The 18,680-nt window shown below is 38.9% G+C and overlaps 1 protein-coding gene across 1 annotated transcript; it reads right to left on the reverse strand.

Moving 5' to 3' along the window:
* Positions 1-3,725: 3,725 nt before the first annotated feature.
* LOC131088291 (pyridine nucleotide-disulfide oxidoreductase domain-containing protein 1-like) lies at positions 3,726-11,515 on the reverse strand. The gene is made up of 10 exons (XM_058032216.1): positions 11,495-11,515; positions 10,615-10,743; positions 9,732-9,805; positions 8,981-9,141; positions 8,263-8,363; positions 7,289-7,418; positions 6,372-6,484; positions 5,184-5,306; positions 4,380-4,517; positions 3,726-3,962 (listed from the first exon to the last, which is right to left on the reverse strand). The coding sequence occupies exons 1-10, from the start codon at positions 11,513-11,515 to the stop codon at positions 3,726-3,728; spliced, it is 1,227 nt and encodes a 408-aa protein (XP_057888199.1).
* Between the last annotated feature and the right edge of the window lie 7,165 nt (positions 11,516-18,680).

Here is an 18,680-nt window from a genome sequence, read left to right on the forward strand (position 1 = left end):
TTGGTTTTTTAATATTTAGTAGTAATTTTACCTTGCTCTCTTGTTACTTTGGTATAAAATTAATGGTTACATTCTGTAGTCTTCTTTCAATTCAGATACATATACTGTATTCCTAAAAACCCTTCAAGTATTGCTATATTTCCTTTTCAAAAGTTGGAGGAATAGTTGAAATGCTGCATCCTGTGCAATTAAAAAAACCTTCTTTTTTAGAAGGTCTTCTGTATTCAGGTAGAATGTTTAAATCTGCAGCAGGATTCATTTTGGAGAAGTCTGAAGTTCATACAGCTCTCATTCACATTCCATGGATAAGGAAAGCAAATGAGGTTGTGCACACGATGTCTAAGTCAGGAAACACTGGCTAATGTGGAAGGTGGGACTCAGAAATTTTAAGAAAGCATAGTGGAACTAACACCAGTGCTGCCTCTGTAAGCTGTCCATGTGCTATGTGTTTTGTCTTCTCCTATAATTGTTAAGTTCAAGAATACCTACAAATATCCAGTCCCTTTATTTTGACTTCATTTTTCTTTGTATCTCTCCATACAGCTTTTTAAATATTACTAAGAGGGTTAGCAGATGACTTATTACATCTTTTTTTCCTCATTTTCCTCCATGTGTTTCAAGTGACAAGTGTGCATCTGTTTTTGTGTGTCAAGGTCCATGAACTGAATTAAGTGTTGATCAGAGCAGCTCTAAGTCACCTGTCTACTTGAAAAATGAAGCAGAATGAAGCTGCTCTCTGAAACACCTATCAGAAGGGTTAATGCGTCCCTGTCCTTATGGGAAGAGTTGTTGAGAAGGGAAGTGGTGGAGTCACCATTCCAGGTTCTGTTCATACAACATGCAGATGTGGCACCTGAGGACATAGTTTAGTGGCAGTGCTGGGTTGATGGCTGGGCTTGATGTCTTGGAGGTCTTTTCTAACCTTAATGATTCTATGATTTTTTTTCCCCTGCATATTCCAGCCTCCATCTCCAACCTTCCCCTGTAACATTGATTTCATTGATGCAGGGAGGATTTCAGCTTCACAGCCATTGCTACAATATCCTACCTGAAGGTGGGACCCAAAGCCTGGCTGCTGAAAAACGAGGGACATACCCTCACCATAGAGGGGATAAAAAGCAGCAAAAGTGTTTCCAAGGTATTTACATCTGTTCTGATTTGCCATATAGGTATCTTCTCCATTAGAGCTTAATTTAATCATTTGGTATCTGCTCAAAACATGTTTTGTAGTAATTCTATCCTCATCAAACTGCATTTCAGTTACTAGTGCAAACAACACACTTTCCAAACAATGTCAAAAGCAAAAATGCCGAAAAAACCCAGTCTAGTCTCTATGCTTAACCTAACACACCCTTTTCATTTTGATAAGTTTCTGGCAATATTTTGACATTATTATTTCATTTTTAAAGGCATTGAAAATATTGATATTAGCTTTTATGGTCAGTGAAATGTGAGAATATCAATAATATTCTAATTGTAGGCATTTGCCAGTCTCCTACCATAGAATTTCAAGATTCAACATCCAGAAGTGTTTGGAATGTGATGGAGCACATGTATATATGCATATATATGTGTATGTGTGTATATGTGTATGCATGTACATCATAAATATCATAACCTCATAAATATCTTCTCTCTTGTGCAGGAACATGGAAAAGAAAAGAAAAGCAATGTTAGAATTTTCACTGAACTCTTTAATCTTACAGGTCAAACCATCTCAGTGTTCAAAAGGAAGCAGAGAAAATGCCCAGGCTGGATCAAAGACTGTCCAAGATTCAGGGGTGAATCAATCACAGGAACATAAAGGGCCCAGCTGTGGTCCTAACTTAAAAGCAAAGAAGCCTCAGCTTCAGGCACGTGCACATGACCAGCCAGTAGTTATTGACTGAGTGTCACAGACTACATCTAGGATCTAATTATGGTTGCTGCTCCATGGACAGTGCAGTGTGTAAGTTCAGTTTGTGCTTTAGTATTGGTATTTTTATTTTTATTTAATAAACGCTGAACAGGGAACAAATATCTTTAAAAAGTGTCAAATCTAGAAGGCTAATAGAAGAGGAAAGTATGTTTCTTATCAAAATAATTGGCGCATATCTTAGGATACAGCAACGATTACAAAATCTCTATAATGACCATGTTGCCTTTTTAACTCTTTTGCAAGTGTAGTATATAGTAACACTGTGGCAGGTTCATGCAGTCTGGAAAGGACTGATAGAGGTGCAGAGATTTCCAGGCTTCCTTCCTCTGGGAGTCTCCACCCACTGCTCCCCTGAGAGTCCTCTTCAGGTTTCTTTCCTTTGCAGCACAGGACTTGGTGGTCTTAGCTCAGCATGAAGACCCTGTCACCTCCTGTTCTTCTGCCTGCTGTGCAGGTGACTCTCCTCCTCACCAGTGACCCCACTGCAGCCAGGGCACTGCTGTCACCAGCCCCAGAGAGTGACACCAGACAGCTGGAGACAGGGATGCTCCAGCATCCTTCCTCTGGAGCCCTGGCTGGCTCAGAGCTGCTGCTGTGCCAGGGCTGGCTGTTCCAGCCCACGTGGGCACTGCCACCTCTGCAGTTCTGAGTAGGGGCATGTGTCCCTACACCCACTGTGGCACGTGGGAGTGACATACTGTATGTATTTATGTGTATTTATCCCTTAGAAATATGTCTGTTGCTCTTCAAATTGGACTTCTCTACGTTGTTATTCAAATAGAAATTTATGACTTCTGTGCTTGGCAGAAGGTACCTCAATTGAAGTTTACAAACAAGACAACCTGCCAGCCTAGGAAACACTCAACAGCTACCGCAAGCATTCAACGGCACATATGCTGACTGCTAGATTCAATTTTGTTTTCTTACTTTGACTGCTAAGATGTTAAAAGATCAGAAAGGCATGTTCAGTTTCATTAATAAGTGCAAGTTCTGGGTGGTTGCATTTTAGTTCTTCTCCCTTACACTTATAACAAATGTAAAAATAATATCATTAAGAACATGCTCTTCATCTTTATTTTTCTGGTAAAATTGTGACACTGAATAAAGCCTATACTCCTTCACCCATCCTTTAGCTGAGAACTTCACCAAAACCTGAAAATTTAGTTAAAAACAGTCATTCTTCTAAAAAAAATTAAATTATTTGTCTGGGACAAGTCCCAATATGTACTGCCAGCTTTGTATTGAGTACAATAAATTGTCCCAAATTTGATCCAAAATAAATAGGAACTCTCAGGCAGCAACTGTAGAACAAAATCAAAAGCCAGGATGAAACAACTGCTGTCCGGGGCTGGCACTATCCTGTACAGTGCAGCTCCACCCCAACACCTGGACAGCTGAAGGGACAACCAGTTCAAAGGCTTCTCTCAACTGACATCTCATCCTGGCTTTCATTGTGCAAAGCCTGTGTTCTGTACTTAACTGAGTAGAAAATACATTTATTTCAGAATTAAACTTATAGGGGAAAAGGAAAAAAAAATGGGGTAAGGCCATGTATTTGCAACCTGCATTCCAGGTAGCAAGAGCTCTGAGCACCCTGTGACCTGAAACTGTTCTCTGTTCATATGAGCCAGCATGACAGAGATTGCACCATTAGCTGGTACCTGTGGCAGTAACCAGTCAGTATTTTAGCAAGATCAACCCAAAATCTTAATTGAGGATTGCATTTATCCCCAGTCCTGAGAAAACGGTTTTCTAAGATCTATGACTTGCTCTCAAAGCTTCATACAAAATGGGAATGGGGTATTGTTCAATCAAAATAATCTTCTATGTCAATATCTGGATTTAGGAGATCTTCACCATAGGCTGAAAGATCCATTTGATTTAAAATTAAGTTTTCAAAGGTTTCTTCCAAGTCCGTTTCACCGATGAGCACAGCTCCCATCATTCGGCCGTTCTGCATCACCACTTTGATGTACTCGTGGCCCTTGGTACACCTCAGCATCAGCTCGTGCTCTGAGCCCAGGCCCTGAGCGATGTACTTCCCCTAAACCACCACCTAGCAGAAGGAGAAGGGAAAAGCACTCATAACAACACTGCAGTGGCTTTTAGCATTTCTCCTGCTAACAGTTCTCAGCCTCAAAAGGGATGCAAACAGGGAAATAAGCATCCCTTGGGTCCCTCCCCCATCACTGGCTTGCAAACACACAATGGACTCAAAAATCTTCCCCTTGAAATATCACACACATTAGCACAAATACACACAATGGACTGAAAAATCTTCCCCATGAAATACCATATACATTAGCACAAAATGAGAAAATCTAAGCTAGGATTAATTACTACAGAAAGAAACCTGCTTCCTCAATATTAATGCACCTGCTCACTGTCAGCAAGTGAATATAAGCAAGCAGTATGTGTTACTCGGTGTAACTGATAGTTACAACTATCAGACTGTACTGACCTTGTAATTGAAAAATTTTGTAATGTGAGCAAATAGTTCAAAGCTGAAATCCATATCAATAGACTCCCCTAAAGCTTCTGCTGCCATGCACTTTGCTGCATACCATCCCATCTGCCGAGCCTGGGTCCACAGCCTCATCTGCAAGAGACAATTGGGAAGATTGAAGTCATGAGGCCATCCCTGTGCCATGAGCACACTCACTGCAGTGAGTACTCAGAGCACACTCACTGCTGTTCATACTCAGAGGGGCTGGCCAGCTCATTTCCAGCCACCTCCACAGAACTCAGCCACCAAACCCCCAGGATTATCCACTGTGGGGTGTCACTCACTCAGGGTCAGCAAATGTGGCGGTGTTTGAGGGTCCCCAGGATGAAGGAAGTCATGAGAATCTTGACTCCATGTTTCAGAAGGCTGATTTACTATTTTATGATATATATTGCATTAAAAGAAAATTATATACTAAAACTATACTACAGAATAGAAGAAAGGAGACATCAGAAAGCTAGAAAGGAATGAATAATAAAATCTCGTGACAGACTTGGTGTCTGACACAGATGGCTGCCATTGGCCATTAGTTAAAAACAATTCACATGCAAACAATCAAAGATGCACCTGTTGGTAAAGCATCTCCAGACCACATTCCACAGCCCTCAGATAGTTATTGTTTATATTTTTTTTCTGAGGCTTCTCAGGAGAAAAATCCTAGCGAAGGAGTTTTTCAGAAAATCGGTCAGTGACAATCCACTGTTAACCTGCCCCTCCTTGGTGTGAGCACTGGTGTGTAACTCCTGTGCCAGGACGTACCTGGTGCCACACAGGGCTGGGCTCCCAGGCTGCTGTACAGATATCTCCAGCTGCAAACACATCTGGCAGTGACGTGTGCATGTGCTTGTCCACCTTCAGTCCTCCATCCTCTCCCACAGCAAACTGAAGGGGTTCACACATCAGCAATGGAACCAGGCACCCAACTCCCTCCCCCTTAACAATCAGCTGTTCCTTTACCATGAGACTGCGCTGAGTGGCAAGAGCTCCATGGAAAGTACAAAGCATTACTGTTATTATTTCTAGAGCACAGCAAAGGTTTCTAAAGGACTATTACTGATACCTAGGCAGGGAAGTAACAGGGCTTGCCAAATTCCAAATCACACTGTGTGTTTGTTACAGGGACACCCAGTCTTAAGAGATCACTTTGTATTTTTGCCAAGGCAAGAAAATACCATTGCAAAAACTTAACTCCTGATCTAAGCTTATAGCATAGGCATGGAAATACGTCATGGCTCAACATCAGATCTATGTTTTCAGCATTTCCTTCTTTAACCAGAGCACAGCCTTTTACCTCATAACCAGATGGCACCACTTAACCCAAATACCACAACATCCTGCTTTTGTTTGGGATCATTTTTAGTAGTAGCTTGTATGGGGCTATTTGTTGGATTTGTGATCAGTGTTAATAACCCAGGGATGTTTAGTTGTTGATGAGCAGGCACTGAACACAGAAGCAAAATGATCCTGAGGTGTGGAAATGCACATGGCAGTTATGAACTCCAGAATCACCAGCCACATTTGGGTGCTGACTTCCATCAATGAACATGAGCACTGTGACAGCTCAGTGTCCCAGATGGAAAGTACTGGAAGTAGTTGCTTCCTTTCCAGGAGCAAATGTCAAGATTAATAAGGTAAGACTATGGTACAGAACTAACATGGAAATTATTCTAAATTTTTGCCACATTAGCCAATTATACAGATGATTTTCTCTCTTTGGTTGGGCTTAACACTGCATATGTACTATATATAAACACCTGAGGAGCAACATAATAAACCAAGTCCACAAATCAAATACACTTGTATCATGTTGGATATCTCAGTATCAACATACCCTGCCTTATTTTGAGATGGTACACAGTATTTAAATCTTTAGCAATCCATGTCAGAACAGAAGCATAAACCAGCTGAAAAGGTTTCTTTAACCTTACTTGAAATCAGTATACTTACATTATTGCCATCAAGAAATGCTTCAACATTTGGCACAACTCCAGTTGCACTGACAATGAAATTGCATCCATAAATTTTTCCATTACTTAATTCCACATATACAGGCCACAGCACTGAAAAACGAGAAAATTTTGCCCTGAGAATGTAACCAACAGAAGTTACTTTATTAATTATGTCTTATGATAAGATATGAATGAAAATAAAACCATAAAACCTTTGAGGTAACTGAATAGGTAAAGAAAGGTTAAAATTGAAAATAAAAATTAGAAAACTATCAGAGATTACCTGTAACTTTTCTTACCATTGCTCAGAACTAGAGAAAAAAAATATTTTGGATCTCAGCTCCAACTCCTACCAATAACTTCCTTCAGAATTTTCCTAAATTAAAACCCTCTGTGGCCTGTGAGATATTCTCTCAAGTATGCAATTGCCAAATATTCTTTTATGTAGAAATTTACAGATGCACAGAAGTGCCTCAAAAGCAAAAAGAACAGAACAGACTTGACTTGTGCTGAAAGTAACTGATTACTAAAATAGTATTAAAAATATTCATTTTAATTAGGTTGAAATTATAGGCATAATTATTCATTTTTTAAAAAGGGATATTTTCCTCTATTTGGAAGGTTTACTTCAGTTTGATACAAAATGTTCGTGGTTTTTTTCCTCATGTTTTAACTTAACTATTAAAATATTTAATGGATTGTGTTAGGATGGAATATTCTGCACACATGATTTTGGTTACTTTGTGGAAAAAAGTGTCTGACCTGCAAGATTTTATAATTTAATTGCAGCACATAAATTTGATTACTGTAAACTGCTAGACCTCAAATTATAGAGAAAAAAAGATTTCTTTTTCAAACAGCAAACATGCTCCAGCACAGATTTACCTTCAAGGTCTTACCAGCACTGGCACTCACCCTCATCTGCCTCTACATTTTTCTCTCCTTTAGGAAAAGTCAGGGAAGTCTGCTGCAGTTGGATAAATTCTTGCTGTAAGAGAATTTTCTTTACTTCACACAGTATTTCAATATGTACTTTGTGAGAAAACTAAAAAAAAAAAAAAAAAAGAAACAGAATTATAAACATAATGATTAGTGATCACAAGATTAATAACAGCAAGGACATCTTCACCTAAATTGATATTACTGAAGTGGAAAGCCACCCACCATATATCCAAGCCCACTACCTGGATTCCCACACTTTCTTCCTTTTGGCACAGCTCTAACCATAGCCAGTGGCAATTTAGCTGCTTTTTCAGCAGGTAGCTCATGTTCCTTTACAGTTCACAACAATTAGATTTTTCTGGCATGCCAGAAAACATATTCAGGTTCCCCTAAGCTTGCAGGAAGAGAGTTCAAACATTATCAGAACAGAATAAAGTAAACTCATTTTTCTGTCTTTCAGGATTGCAAATCCTTTATTTTTCTATAATTCATTAATTTTGGTAACAATAATAAGTTTATGTTCTAAACACAGTAAAAAGAAAAAATACTCTGTACCATCAACCCACATTTCAACCATATTCTGAGCTCAAGCCAGAAGTTGGGAAGTTACCTGTTTCTCTAAATTGTTTGGTGAATTTGGGCCTTTTTTTATTCTCCACTACACAAATACAGTTCCACAGCCTTCAACAGCCAAACCACCACTGATTAAGCTGCTAAATATCCTAAACATCCTTTAGCTGGTCTTTGACTGATCACTCTCGATTTTATAAATCAAGAGGTCATTTTACAAATGCAGAAAAGATGCAAACACCTAACAGCTCAGGAATTCATAAATGAAAAAAAAAAATTAAATGTGAGGATTTTTGCTTTATTGCAAACATGGAACTCTTCCCTGTGCTCATGCCCACAACACCCAAATAAATCTGGCAGCAAGGTTATGCCCCTACCTCCTTAGTGCCTTTAAGGTGTAAGCCCTCGTGCCAGTCAGGGCCCAAGGCACTGCCCAGCTTGTCAGATGCTCCTGGAGGCCTTCCTTTCTCCTCACTTCCTAAAGCAAAGACATGGAGTATATCAGATTTAGTGTGCAACTTTCCTTGTCCTCAGAATTCAGAACAAGGATTCTCAATTAACAGAAAAATACCATCTGGGGTAATATCCTTATTCTTCCTGCCTGATGTCTAGAACCATGCTCTTCTTTTTGTCCTGACTTTGGCCCTACCTATGTTTGTGTGATGTTTCTTCATGCAGTGCTAATTATTGTTTCTGAGACTGCACTTTCCCTCCACCTGTAATAATGTTCTGTGTAGTTTCACCTGCTCCTCCAATATCTCATTATGTGACAGCTCCTCCCTATAGAATGGTGAGTTCACATCAAAACATTACAGAAAATTGAACAAGTTCTTCAGCAGAAGGAATACAGGGAATTAATGTAAATTTGGCACAAAGGTAAGCCCTTTTTTACAGCTCACAAGAAGCTGTATTACATTCTGTCTACATAAATGTGGGATGGGTTTCTATGTTGCATTTTCACTCTCAGTTTTTGAAGAAGGAAATGTCATAAATGATAACAGTAAGGCTTACTCCAAGCTGCTAAACTGAGTGATTTTAAGACTATCTTTAATATGAAATGCTGCTGCTGCAGTGTCAGGAAGCTGAACCCCATACCTTCCACTGTGTACTTGGTTCTTTTACACTCGATGGGATTCTCTTGGCTTTCAGCAGTGAGCTTGGGAAGGAGGAATTCAGCTGCTCCTGCATCAAAGAAAGTGTTCCCAATGGCTTTGTCTTTGATAGCCCAGATTACTTCACAGCCTTGAATTTCATACCTGTGAGCATTTCAACAAGGGATAAAGTGACAGACTACCTGAAAAGGATCTTTTAGCAACACAAGCAGAAGTGTGTCAAGTTTCCTTCCAGAAGCCAGAACCAGGGGATCCAAGATTTTCCAACCTATCAAATCCACTTCTAAACATTTACATAAGGAACCCATTAAAAATATCTCTTCAAGCTGACAAGTCATACTTCCTCACCAACACAACCCTGACTGAACTGGGGTAGGGGGCAGATCCAATTTATAATACTAATAATTAGTATTTCCTGCTCCCCATAATGAAAAACAAGTGCATTTCTGCCAGACTGCCACTGTTAAAAACAAGCATTTGGATATTGCTTGCAGTATGTGGAACATTAACTGAATATTCTTGATATCTGTGTCAAAGCTTCTTCTGGAGCTTTTCTGATTTTATGTATCAGTAAAAACCACTATGTTGCAAAAAAAACCCTCTGTGATCAGTTTTGCTACTAAATGCTCTAAGAGATAAAATTTTAAAGTCAACCTTCTCCCAAATTCATTTACACTAGATTTAGCATTGCATTGTAAAGATTTTATTTGATTATGTGTTTTTGGTTCACTTACACTAATTCAAGGGCAATCCCACCATTTCCTACCACCACTATTCTCTCAGCTTGAGCCAAATTCTTCTGAAAAGCCTGCATTAAGAAAGGAAAAATGTCAATTAGAGCATGTTCCCTCACACTGATCAACTATATCCTTCTCAGTATTTTCTTGCTCTTAGTCTTGATTTTCTCAGATTATTGATACACATCCAGCTAGGCTGAGACCTGAAACAGAAGCTGCTGTTGTAGCAATCAGCAATTCCAGTTTCACTTCAGATTCTTTGAAAATGTAACTCCTTTTTTTATCCTCAAGGTCCAGCTTCATTTGATGAATGGCAGTTCCATTTTATGGAGCAGCAATGCTCCTCTATTTCTGAAGACCTGTAGCAGGGAGACTTCAACTTTGCCTTCCAAGCTTATTTTTTAGTCTATTAAGTCATTTCTCAGGTGAAAACTTTTCCACATCTTTGACTATTTCTAACTCTTTTCTGTACAAAGAGGAGAAGCTACAGTAGAACTGCAAGAGAATAAGAAGTCATTCCTTCAGTAGCTTCCCACTGCATGAAGCAGCCCTTTGTACCAGGAACCACACACCTCTTCCCAAGGAAATGTCTTTATATTTTCCAATTGGATTCTTCCTGGAGGGTGAAAAAAATATTGTTTATTCCGTTTTATCATGTTAGAAATAATGTGTATGAGCTATCTATAAACTTAACAAATCGGTGGCTAATTAATTCAGTGGCATTATAAGGCTGTTTTGCTGCTAGTGAAAATACTCCTAATTAAGAATATATAATAGCAAACATTATTTTGTGTTTCTCCATTTCACTCCACAAGAATTCTGGTATTTTGCACCAGATGCAGGAATACATTGCACATTTTGAAGTCCCAAACACATTTACCTGTGCACTGTCAGTGTCCCGGATTCCTAACACATACGGGTTCCCTTCAACAATTAATTTTGGTTTGACTCCAGCATACAGACAAAGCTTTTCATATATGTATTCTTTCCCATCTTCAGTGTAAATTTTCTGTTAACAATGAAGAGAAAAGAAAAATCAAAAATGAAGACATCTAAGAGACATCTTTCCTTAATGTCACAGTAATTTGCAGATATGAAAAGCTGTAAGAGGCTTCTGAAGGAACTAGGCTTCATACTCTTCCTCACTGTGTGTCATTTACTGCTATCACACTCACCACAAATAAGTGACCAATAAAGTGGGAAGTGCCCACAGTGCACTCGAAGCAAGATCAACCACTTGGTGGCACTTGGTACTCACTGGCTGTGCCAGAAGAGTTCTGTGTTTTCTATATGACAAATGTCCCTCAGGCCCCAGGAACAGAACCATGCACTGCTGGACATTAGCAATCGAGAATCTCATTCAAACATTTCAACAGCAGTAGCTCTGAGTTAACCAGGCACAGGATAGGACACAGTTCAGAAATACTGCAAATCTGTTTTTTGCTGGAGAAAAAGTGGAGGCACTCAACAAGCTATGTCATTCTGAGAAAGAAGACCTTAAATTTTAACATTTTATGACATTATTTGTTGTTCTACAAACTAGAAGCTGCATAGCTTAAAGTGATTTTGGGCAAAAGAGCCTCCAAATCCACATAGATTAATTATTTATGTCCACCAAGACCAATATTAAAACACTATCCTAGCAATGATATAAGAAAACCACTGTATTCAGAATGTTAACAAAATCCACCTGGAATTACATCTCCAAACTTTAGAAGTGAGCAAAACGAGTTTGGGATGTGAATGTGAGTTTCTCATACATGCTGGAGTGAAAAGAACATGTTGGCACAGAGCTAACAAGGCTGTGCACATGCTGCACATTGTTCATATTTGCCATGTATCTCCTGCTAAATAGAAGGAAGAAAAGGTGGAAATGTTGGCTCTTTCAAGATTTATTTTGTCCTCTGTATCTATTTCTACTTGAAAAACAGTTTAAGCAGTAAGTGAAATTAGAATTAGGAAATATTTTCTTGTAATTTTGGTAACTTATCAATTCAGTAACCAAAATGTTCTTGAACAAAATTTCTCACCCAAAACATTCAGCTACTTCTTAAATTATATTTAATATACATAATTTGAAAAAAAAAATAAAAAAGAAAACCTTAACTTACATGTTCATCACTTTTCAACTGTTTCACTCCAGACTGTATAACTCTAATATTGGGATATCGTTTTTCTAATAGGGAACTTGGCTGCTCTTCAACATCAAATTCCTCAAGTGTTTTGGAGACCTGTAGGAGAAAGAGAAGTATTTAAGAATATGGATCATGTACCCATCTCTTCTTCTAAAGCTTTTGAGAGAAGGTGCTGTGTCCATTTATGGTAAAAAAGTGACAACATAAAGCCCATATTGTCTGAAAATGGGTTACCATGTAACTGCTAAAAGTTTATTTTTCCATACAGAATTTTTTCATGCCTGCTCCTGGTTGAAGAGTCCAAGTACTACACGTTAATCCTAAAGACAGAGATTAAGCAAAAATGGAAAAGAAAACCCTGGCAGTTGCTCTAACTGCTACAATGTTTTATTCCATAAAGAAGTTGTTAACACTGCTTTTTCATTTATGTGATGTAGTGTAAAAATCCTGGTTTTTCTTTTTGTAACTTTGCTAAAATAACTCATCCAGAGCCACTACCTGATATTTTAGAGACCTCGGGGGAAATGGACAACATCAAATACAAAACAAATACAAAGAAAATAAAAACCCCAAAGAGGCAAGCCAAAACTTGAAAAACATTCAAATAAGTGATGACAATTTTGTGGCTTTTTCCAAAAGAGAATAGCTGCATGGAAACCTCCAGGCCTGCTACTTTATTGAGTATTCAAGTTTGGAACACAGCTAGGAACCAGAAGCCACACCATGCTTGCAATTCAGAGAGAAATTAAGATGCTCATGTCCAAATCTCAGATTCTGCTGCCTTCTAATAGTGCTTAGCTATTCCCTTATTCTTCAGCTATGTAAATTTCCAGTGATGTGAATTACAGACTTTACATCTCTGCACTGTGCAGGTGTCTTTGCTGGACACTCAGCACTTTCAGAAAGCATTCTGTACTTCGGTGTTAGTTTCAGAGAGAGCTCTCAGACTCAGCTTCATGCCCTACTAGCCATAAATCTGAATTCATGCATGCATTTGATTTTCTTTTTCAAACCAGCAGGAAAGATGTCACTGAATAAGCAGCTGCTGAAATAGACAAAGCCCAAATCAATTCCCCAGAAGGTTATCCCTTTTTTCACTGTTTCTGCCCCAAATTCAAACATGAGCAAGACTATGATACCATTCTAGTGCTTCTACGAGGTCACTCACTAAAAAAATAAATAAATAAAATAAAATAAAGTTTCAGTAACTCTGAACACACTTCAGTCCTGTAAGTACCTGGTTTAACATTTGCCTGAATGGTGTGAATATATTCACAATTACTGATCATTGTAAAATAGCCTGTCAGTCTTACTGACACCACTGCAATCACACAAATATGAAAACAGGCTCTAAGTCATGAGCATCTTTACCACTGGGTTCTAAATTATCAAACAAACTTGGAACATGTCTCACTATAAGAAAAATGAAGTCTCTCTTACCTGCTTGAAATTAGTTACAGCTTTGATAACGGGGGAAGCTGTCACTAAAAAAATGTCTTCTGATGGGAATTCTGCAGCCAGCTGGTAAAGAAACAGAAACCACAATAAGAGTCATCATCAGACTTAAACACAATAAAACTACTGGTGAAAAAATCATATGTTAATACATTACTTTGGTTTTGTAGAATCATTGAAAAAACACTACTTGAGGATAACAGAAGGATAAGGGCTGAAGAGGATTTGGAGACAACATTTATTTCAATCACACATAAATATATCTTCAAGAACTGCAGCCACAGTGTAAGGAACAAGTGTCACAATATTCCAAAGGCTTGTTCTACATGAAACTGTCATATTAAATTCGTGTCGTGATTCCAGACCCCTTTGATTCCTAAATCTTTGGAGGAGACTAATCTGAAATCAAAGTGAAGTTGCTTGGGGTTTGCATGCCAGAAGTGGTCACATTTGAAAAAGTTCAGTGAACCTGCAGAGGGAGGTTGAAATTAGTTGCTTCACTACAAAGCTTGCAGCTAACATACCTGCTGGTTTGCTTTTTGCTTTGATTCTCCAGGCTCTGCCTTCTTGCCACCTTCTGAGTTGTTTTCAAAATGCATAAATCTTAAGGATGAACATGTCCTGGTTTCAATCTGTTTAGTGAAGGAAAGAAAAGTCAGACTACACTGATAAAACAAACACGAGCTTTTGTACCAAGGACAAGGAAATGCTGCACTTTTCTGCCTTGTCCTTTGTGCAGTTATTTCCCTCTGTGAAGGTGCAGCATACATTTTACCCTCCTGATTTACCAATATTTGACATCCCTTTGTACCAAGGTAAATGGAAATGGTTCCTTTCAAGTTGTTCTAAGTAGATACTGAGGGCTCCTGCCTTGATCCCTGTAAGATGACTCTGCTCCTTTGAAAGGACTGGAGCAATGCCAGGAATCCAGGCTGTTATCCCTGCTGAATGTCAGCTGTTTTCTCTATTTTGATACTGGCATTTTTTGGAGCTTTGACCAAGAATATCACACAGTATGAAATGCCTGCACTCCCCTCAAGCTTTGTGTAGCCTGCTGGGGACCTGGGGAGGTGCCTTTTGGTCCAGCTAAAAGAAAATGCCCTGGGTAGCCATGGCCCCTGTATGAGTGTGCAAGCTGATCTGTTATTACTTTATATTTACAGTGTTCTGTCTCCTGTGGAAGGGGCCAAAAGCACCGCAGTGTGTACTGTTTGTCAAAGGAAGGGAGGCATGTAGAAGAAGAGAATTGTAAACACCTTGCTAAGCCCAACGTGCAAAAGAAATGCAGAGGGGGCAGATGTCCGAAGTGGAAAGCAGGAGATTGGGGCCAGGTGAGACATCTTGTGTACCCTTTTGCACCTTTTGGTATTCCTCCTCCATCAAATTGGTTAGAGCCTGGTTTTCCAGTCACTTCTGTCCTCATGAATTATTCAGGGTGAAGGTTTGGGGCCAGGTTTGGTGTAAAACAGTGCAGCTTCATGGACAGCAGTGGAGCAGCACAGATTTGTACCAGCTGAAAACTAGGTAGCTTGCTTTTAGTGTCTATCTGAAAGCAAATTCCTTGTTTTCAAATTCCAAAATTTTAGGTTTTTGCTAGAAACATCATTAGTATATATAATATTAAAGAGAATCTACTATTTATTCATGTTTTAAATATAATTTAAATATCATATCTCTAGTAAAATCTTCCTTAGTTTTGAGCAATAAACTCATTGCTTGATTTTCCCTTGTTAAAAAGTCAGACAGTCATGCATAGATCAGAGGCTGCTGGAAATAAAAAAGTATTTTGAGTTATTAAACTCTTGCTTGCTGAAAGCATACCTTGAATCCTTTTTTCCTGAAAATAATGTCTTTGTCATCACCTTGAATCTGCTGCATCACATTTTTAACTCTGAACTTTGCTTTTCCCTCTACCTCATTAGCATGCTAATCAGAGGAATTATTGAAAATCCCAGACTAAATGAACTGTTAACTTGTAAGGCATCGTGTTCCCTTGCATTCTGTCTTCCAAATTTAGGTACAAAACACCCATTCTTGAGGTATTTCAGTTTCCTGAAAGACAAACCATTCACATTGCCACAGGAACACATGCAAATGTTAGGAGTAGGACACCATGCTGTTGATTAATGTCCACTAATAAAAAGGACAGCAAACCCATTAATGATCTGTGATTGTTTTCAGACTTGTATTAGTTGTTTTTTTAATCCTTACCTTTGGATTCACAGGATAGGAGTGTTTACCATTATATGGGTAAAGGACTCAGTGCTTGTTCACCATGGAGGTTCAGTTACCAAGGTCTGGGCTCTTTACCTGAGGATAGGAGCATCCAGCCTGTGAAATCCAGAATACTGCTCCCATACTGGAAATTAAGTCAATATTATTAGCTTTATTACCTTCAGGATTGAAACCTCAGTTTTATACAGGAGCCAGACTAAAATAAAATGCAAGGCCATTACACAGTCTTGTGGTATCCAATTTGCACCTTATTTAAGTGGCTACTCCTGAAAGCAGTTTTGACTAATAATTGTAAACATAATAATGTAATGGTCTGTCAATTGCATTAAAATACACTAATACTAATTGGTAAAAGTAAGTGGTTTAAAATTCTCAGCTTTCCACTGCATCATGGATATTAATTTTATGCAACTAGAGAAAGAAACCCAAGTTAATAGGAGGATGAGGTGATTTATGGTCTAAGGTCATCTCTCGTGACTGGGCAATTAAGGAATATTTGTATGCTAATGATAAGGCTAAGAACAGGCTTTTCCAGGAGCAGCTCCTCAGCCCAGGTTCCTGATGCAGGATGTGCTCAGCCAGCCAGCATCTTGCTTGGGGACAAAGTAAAGTGGTAGAAAAATTTGTGCTACAATGTCAAATTGGGCTTTTTAAAGCCCCATCAGATGCTGTGGCATGGATCTCTGAGCCTCACTGGTGCTGGCAGCATATTTTTTTTTGCCTGTGACGATGAAGAGTTGGGGCTGTCACAGGTTGGAAGTGCTGGTTCTGGGTCCCTTGTAAGGGTGTTCAGGGCTTTGCCAGAGATTTAATGCTGTGGAGCCAAATTTAGGTGCTGAACTTCTCCTTAAGAGCATGAAACAGACACGAGTTTGGTGCTCTGAATACACAGTAGATCAGGGTATGAACTGGGCATGAAAACTTCATGTGACTTTCTCTATCTCCAGTGCCACTGTTGCCAATAGGAGCCATGATCAGTTTCCACTTAGATATTATCTAAAAACCCCTAACTTTCTAAAGGTGTAATTTTCTCAGAATGTTAATCCCAAAGCTGAGCTGCTGTGCTTTTTCTCCTGAATAAACCAAAAAGTCTGCATGAGAAGTAAGGCAAGGTTCTCCCATAAAAGTGCATCTTTGTGTCACTATATATGCACAGAACCTGTTGCACATACCTTTAGGTAGATGTTGGGGGGGTTTTGCCTTCTGGAAAAGGAATTACTGAGAAAATTAAGCTCAAAAAATACAGGAATGGTTAAAAACCAGTCTCAGCTGAACACTGGCTGTGCTGGTGCTCCAATCCTAGGTTTATTTCTCTTTGGATCTTTTGTATTCAAAACATGGTTAGTTATTTTCTAGATTGTTAAGAACCCACTTCCCTGGGGCAAAGCATTTTTGATAAATCTCTAAAAAGGCTTTTTCTCCAAGTTTTAACTGTGTTTATGTCTGCACTGAAATATCAGATTTAATGTATTTGTTTCTCTTAAGTGGTGTCAATTATGGCCATTTACCTTTCCTTTAACAAAAATACCAATATTTATGCTGCTGTCTGGTATTTGCATACTTCAGCTACAGGCTGAAATCCAGCCCTGTATAAAAACACAGGCAGAGCATCAGGTGGAGTTTCTGGCACAGTCCAGGGACCATCCTCTCCCCAAACCCAGGTGTCACACACACACACACACAGTGCAGCCCCCCATGAAAAAGCCACAGTGTCACCTGCGCTCTTTTATCCACACCTGGGCTTTTTATGTTGGTGATAAATGCAACTCAAAAGATACCTTAGAGCATGGTAGGCATCCTGGTGTGTATGTTTCTCCAAGTTTGTGCCTTTATTCAGTTTGAGAGTCCCCTATGGAATGTGTAGGACAAAGAGCACTGTTAATCCCAGGGAAGCAGCAGCATATGGGAAGCATTTGCATCACTAGTGACAGAAATCCCACTGCTGCTTTCAAAAGCTACACAAAAATACTCCCACCCTCCTATGAATGTCTGAAGCCAGACAAATAGTCACAGTCAGCTTTTCTCTGGTTTTCTTGGCTTTATGGGGTATTTGGACAGTAAAGCAAAGAGCATTATGGAGGAATACAGAAAAGGGAATTGCTTCCCCATCAGGTACCACTCAATTCCCTGCCTTAAGAAGGCTCATTTTAGTGGGCATTGCAATAATAGACTGTGAACTTATTTTCTTAGTACCTGATATATTAATATTAGTTATAAATAATATTAGTTGTTAATTCAGCTGTGGTTTTAATACATACCTTTATTTTTTATGCACTTTCTTCTACAAATGCAAATTCTCTGTACTCCAAATCTGTATAGTATACTTTAAGGTCTAGCCAGGAGGAATCTGTTCCAGGGGAATATTAAGTACTGCTAAAGACGTTAGTGTGCAGTCACAACACTAAGAAATGTTGCGTGAAAGAAAAAATAAGCTGTTAATAATATTGCAGTATAGATAATAATTTAAAGATGTCTGAGAAACAGAAAAATGCAGGCATTTGTTGCTGTGTCTTGAAGTTGGGAAAAATGTGCCCACAGTGTAATGAAGGAAATGTGAAATGCAGTTAATTTCAAAAAGACATTTGCTTTCAAAACCTAACTGTATTCCCTGCCTTGGTGCATGTGCATGTCTAGATGCATGAAAGAAATCCCAGCTGTATCACACCTTTCCCTCTCTACAGCTACACACTTTCTTCTATAGAATCCAAGTTTGCTTTTCATTAAAGCCCACGCTGTTTGTGGCATTTGATGCATTTTGAACTATTACTTTTTTGAAACAGTGCCTGAGAAGCAATACTCAGAGCAAATCTCAGAGCCTGGCCACCTCTGGAATGTCAGGGTGGTTTTGCAGCACTGCTATTTTGCAATAAAAACAGATTTTTCAATAAAAATCCTGTCCAGGAAGTCCTGACCCCACTGAAGCCAACAGCAAATGTTCACACCGGCTTCAGATTCCCAGTTTTCCCTTGCACAATGAAAAGCCTCACTTGGAAGTTTGATAGAGCATTGCTACCTTGTTTTCAAATTCCAAAATTTTAGGTTTTTGCTAGAAACATCATTAGTATATATTATTAAAGAGAATCCTTAATCATTGCTAACGATGCCGTGGAGCCCAGAGCAG

Source organism: Melospiza georgiana, chromosome 11 (assembly GCF_028018845.1).
Source record: "Melospiza georgiana isolate bMelGeo1 chromosome 11, bMelGeo1.pri, whole genome shotgun sequence".
Taxonomy (NCBI): Eukaryota; Metazoa; Chordata; class Aves; order Passeriformes; family Passerellidae; genus Melospiza; species Melospiza georgiana.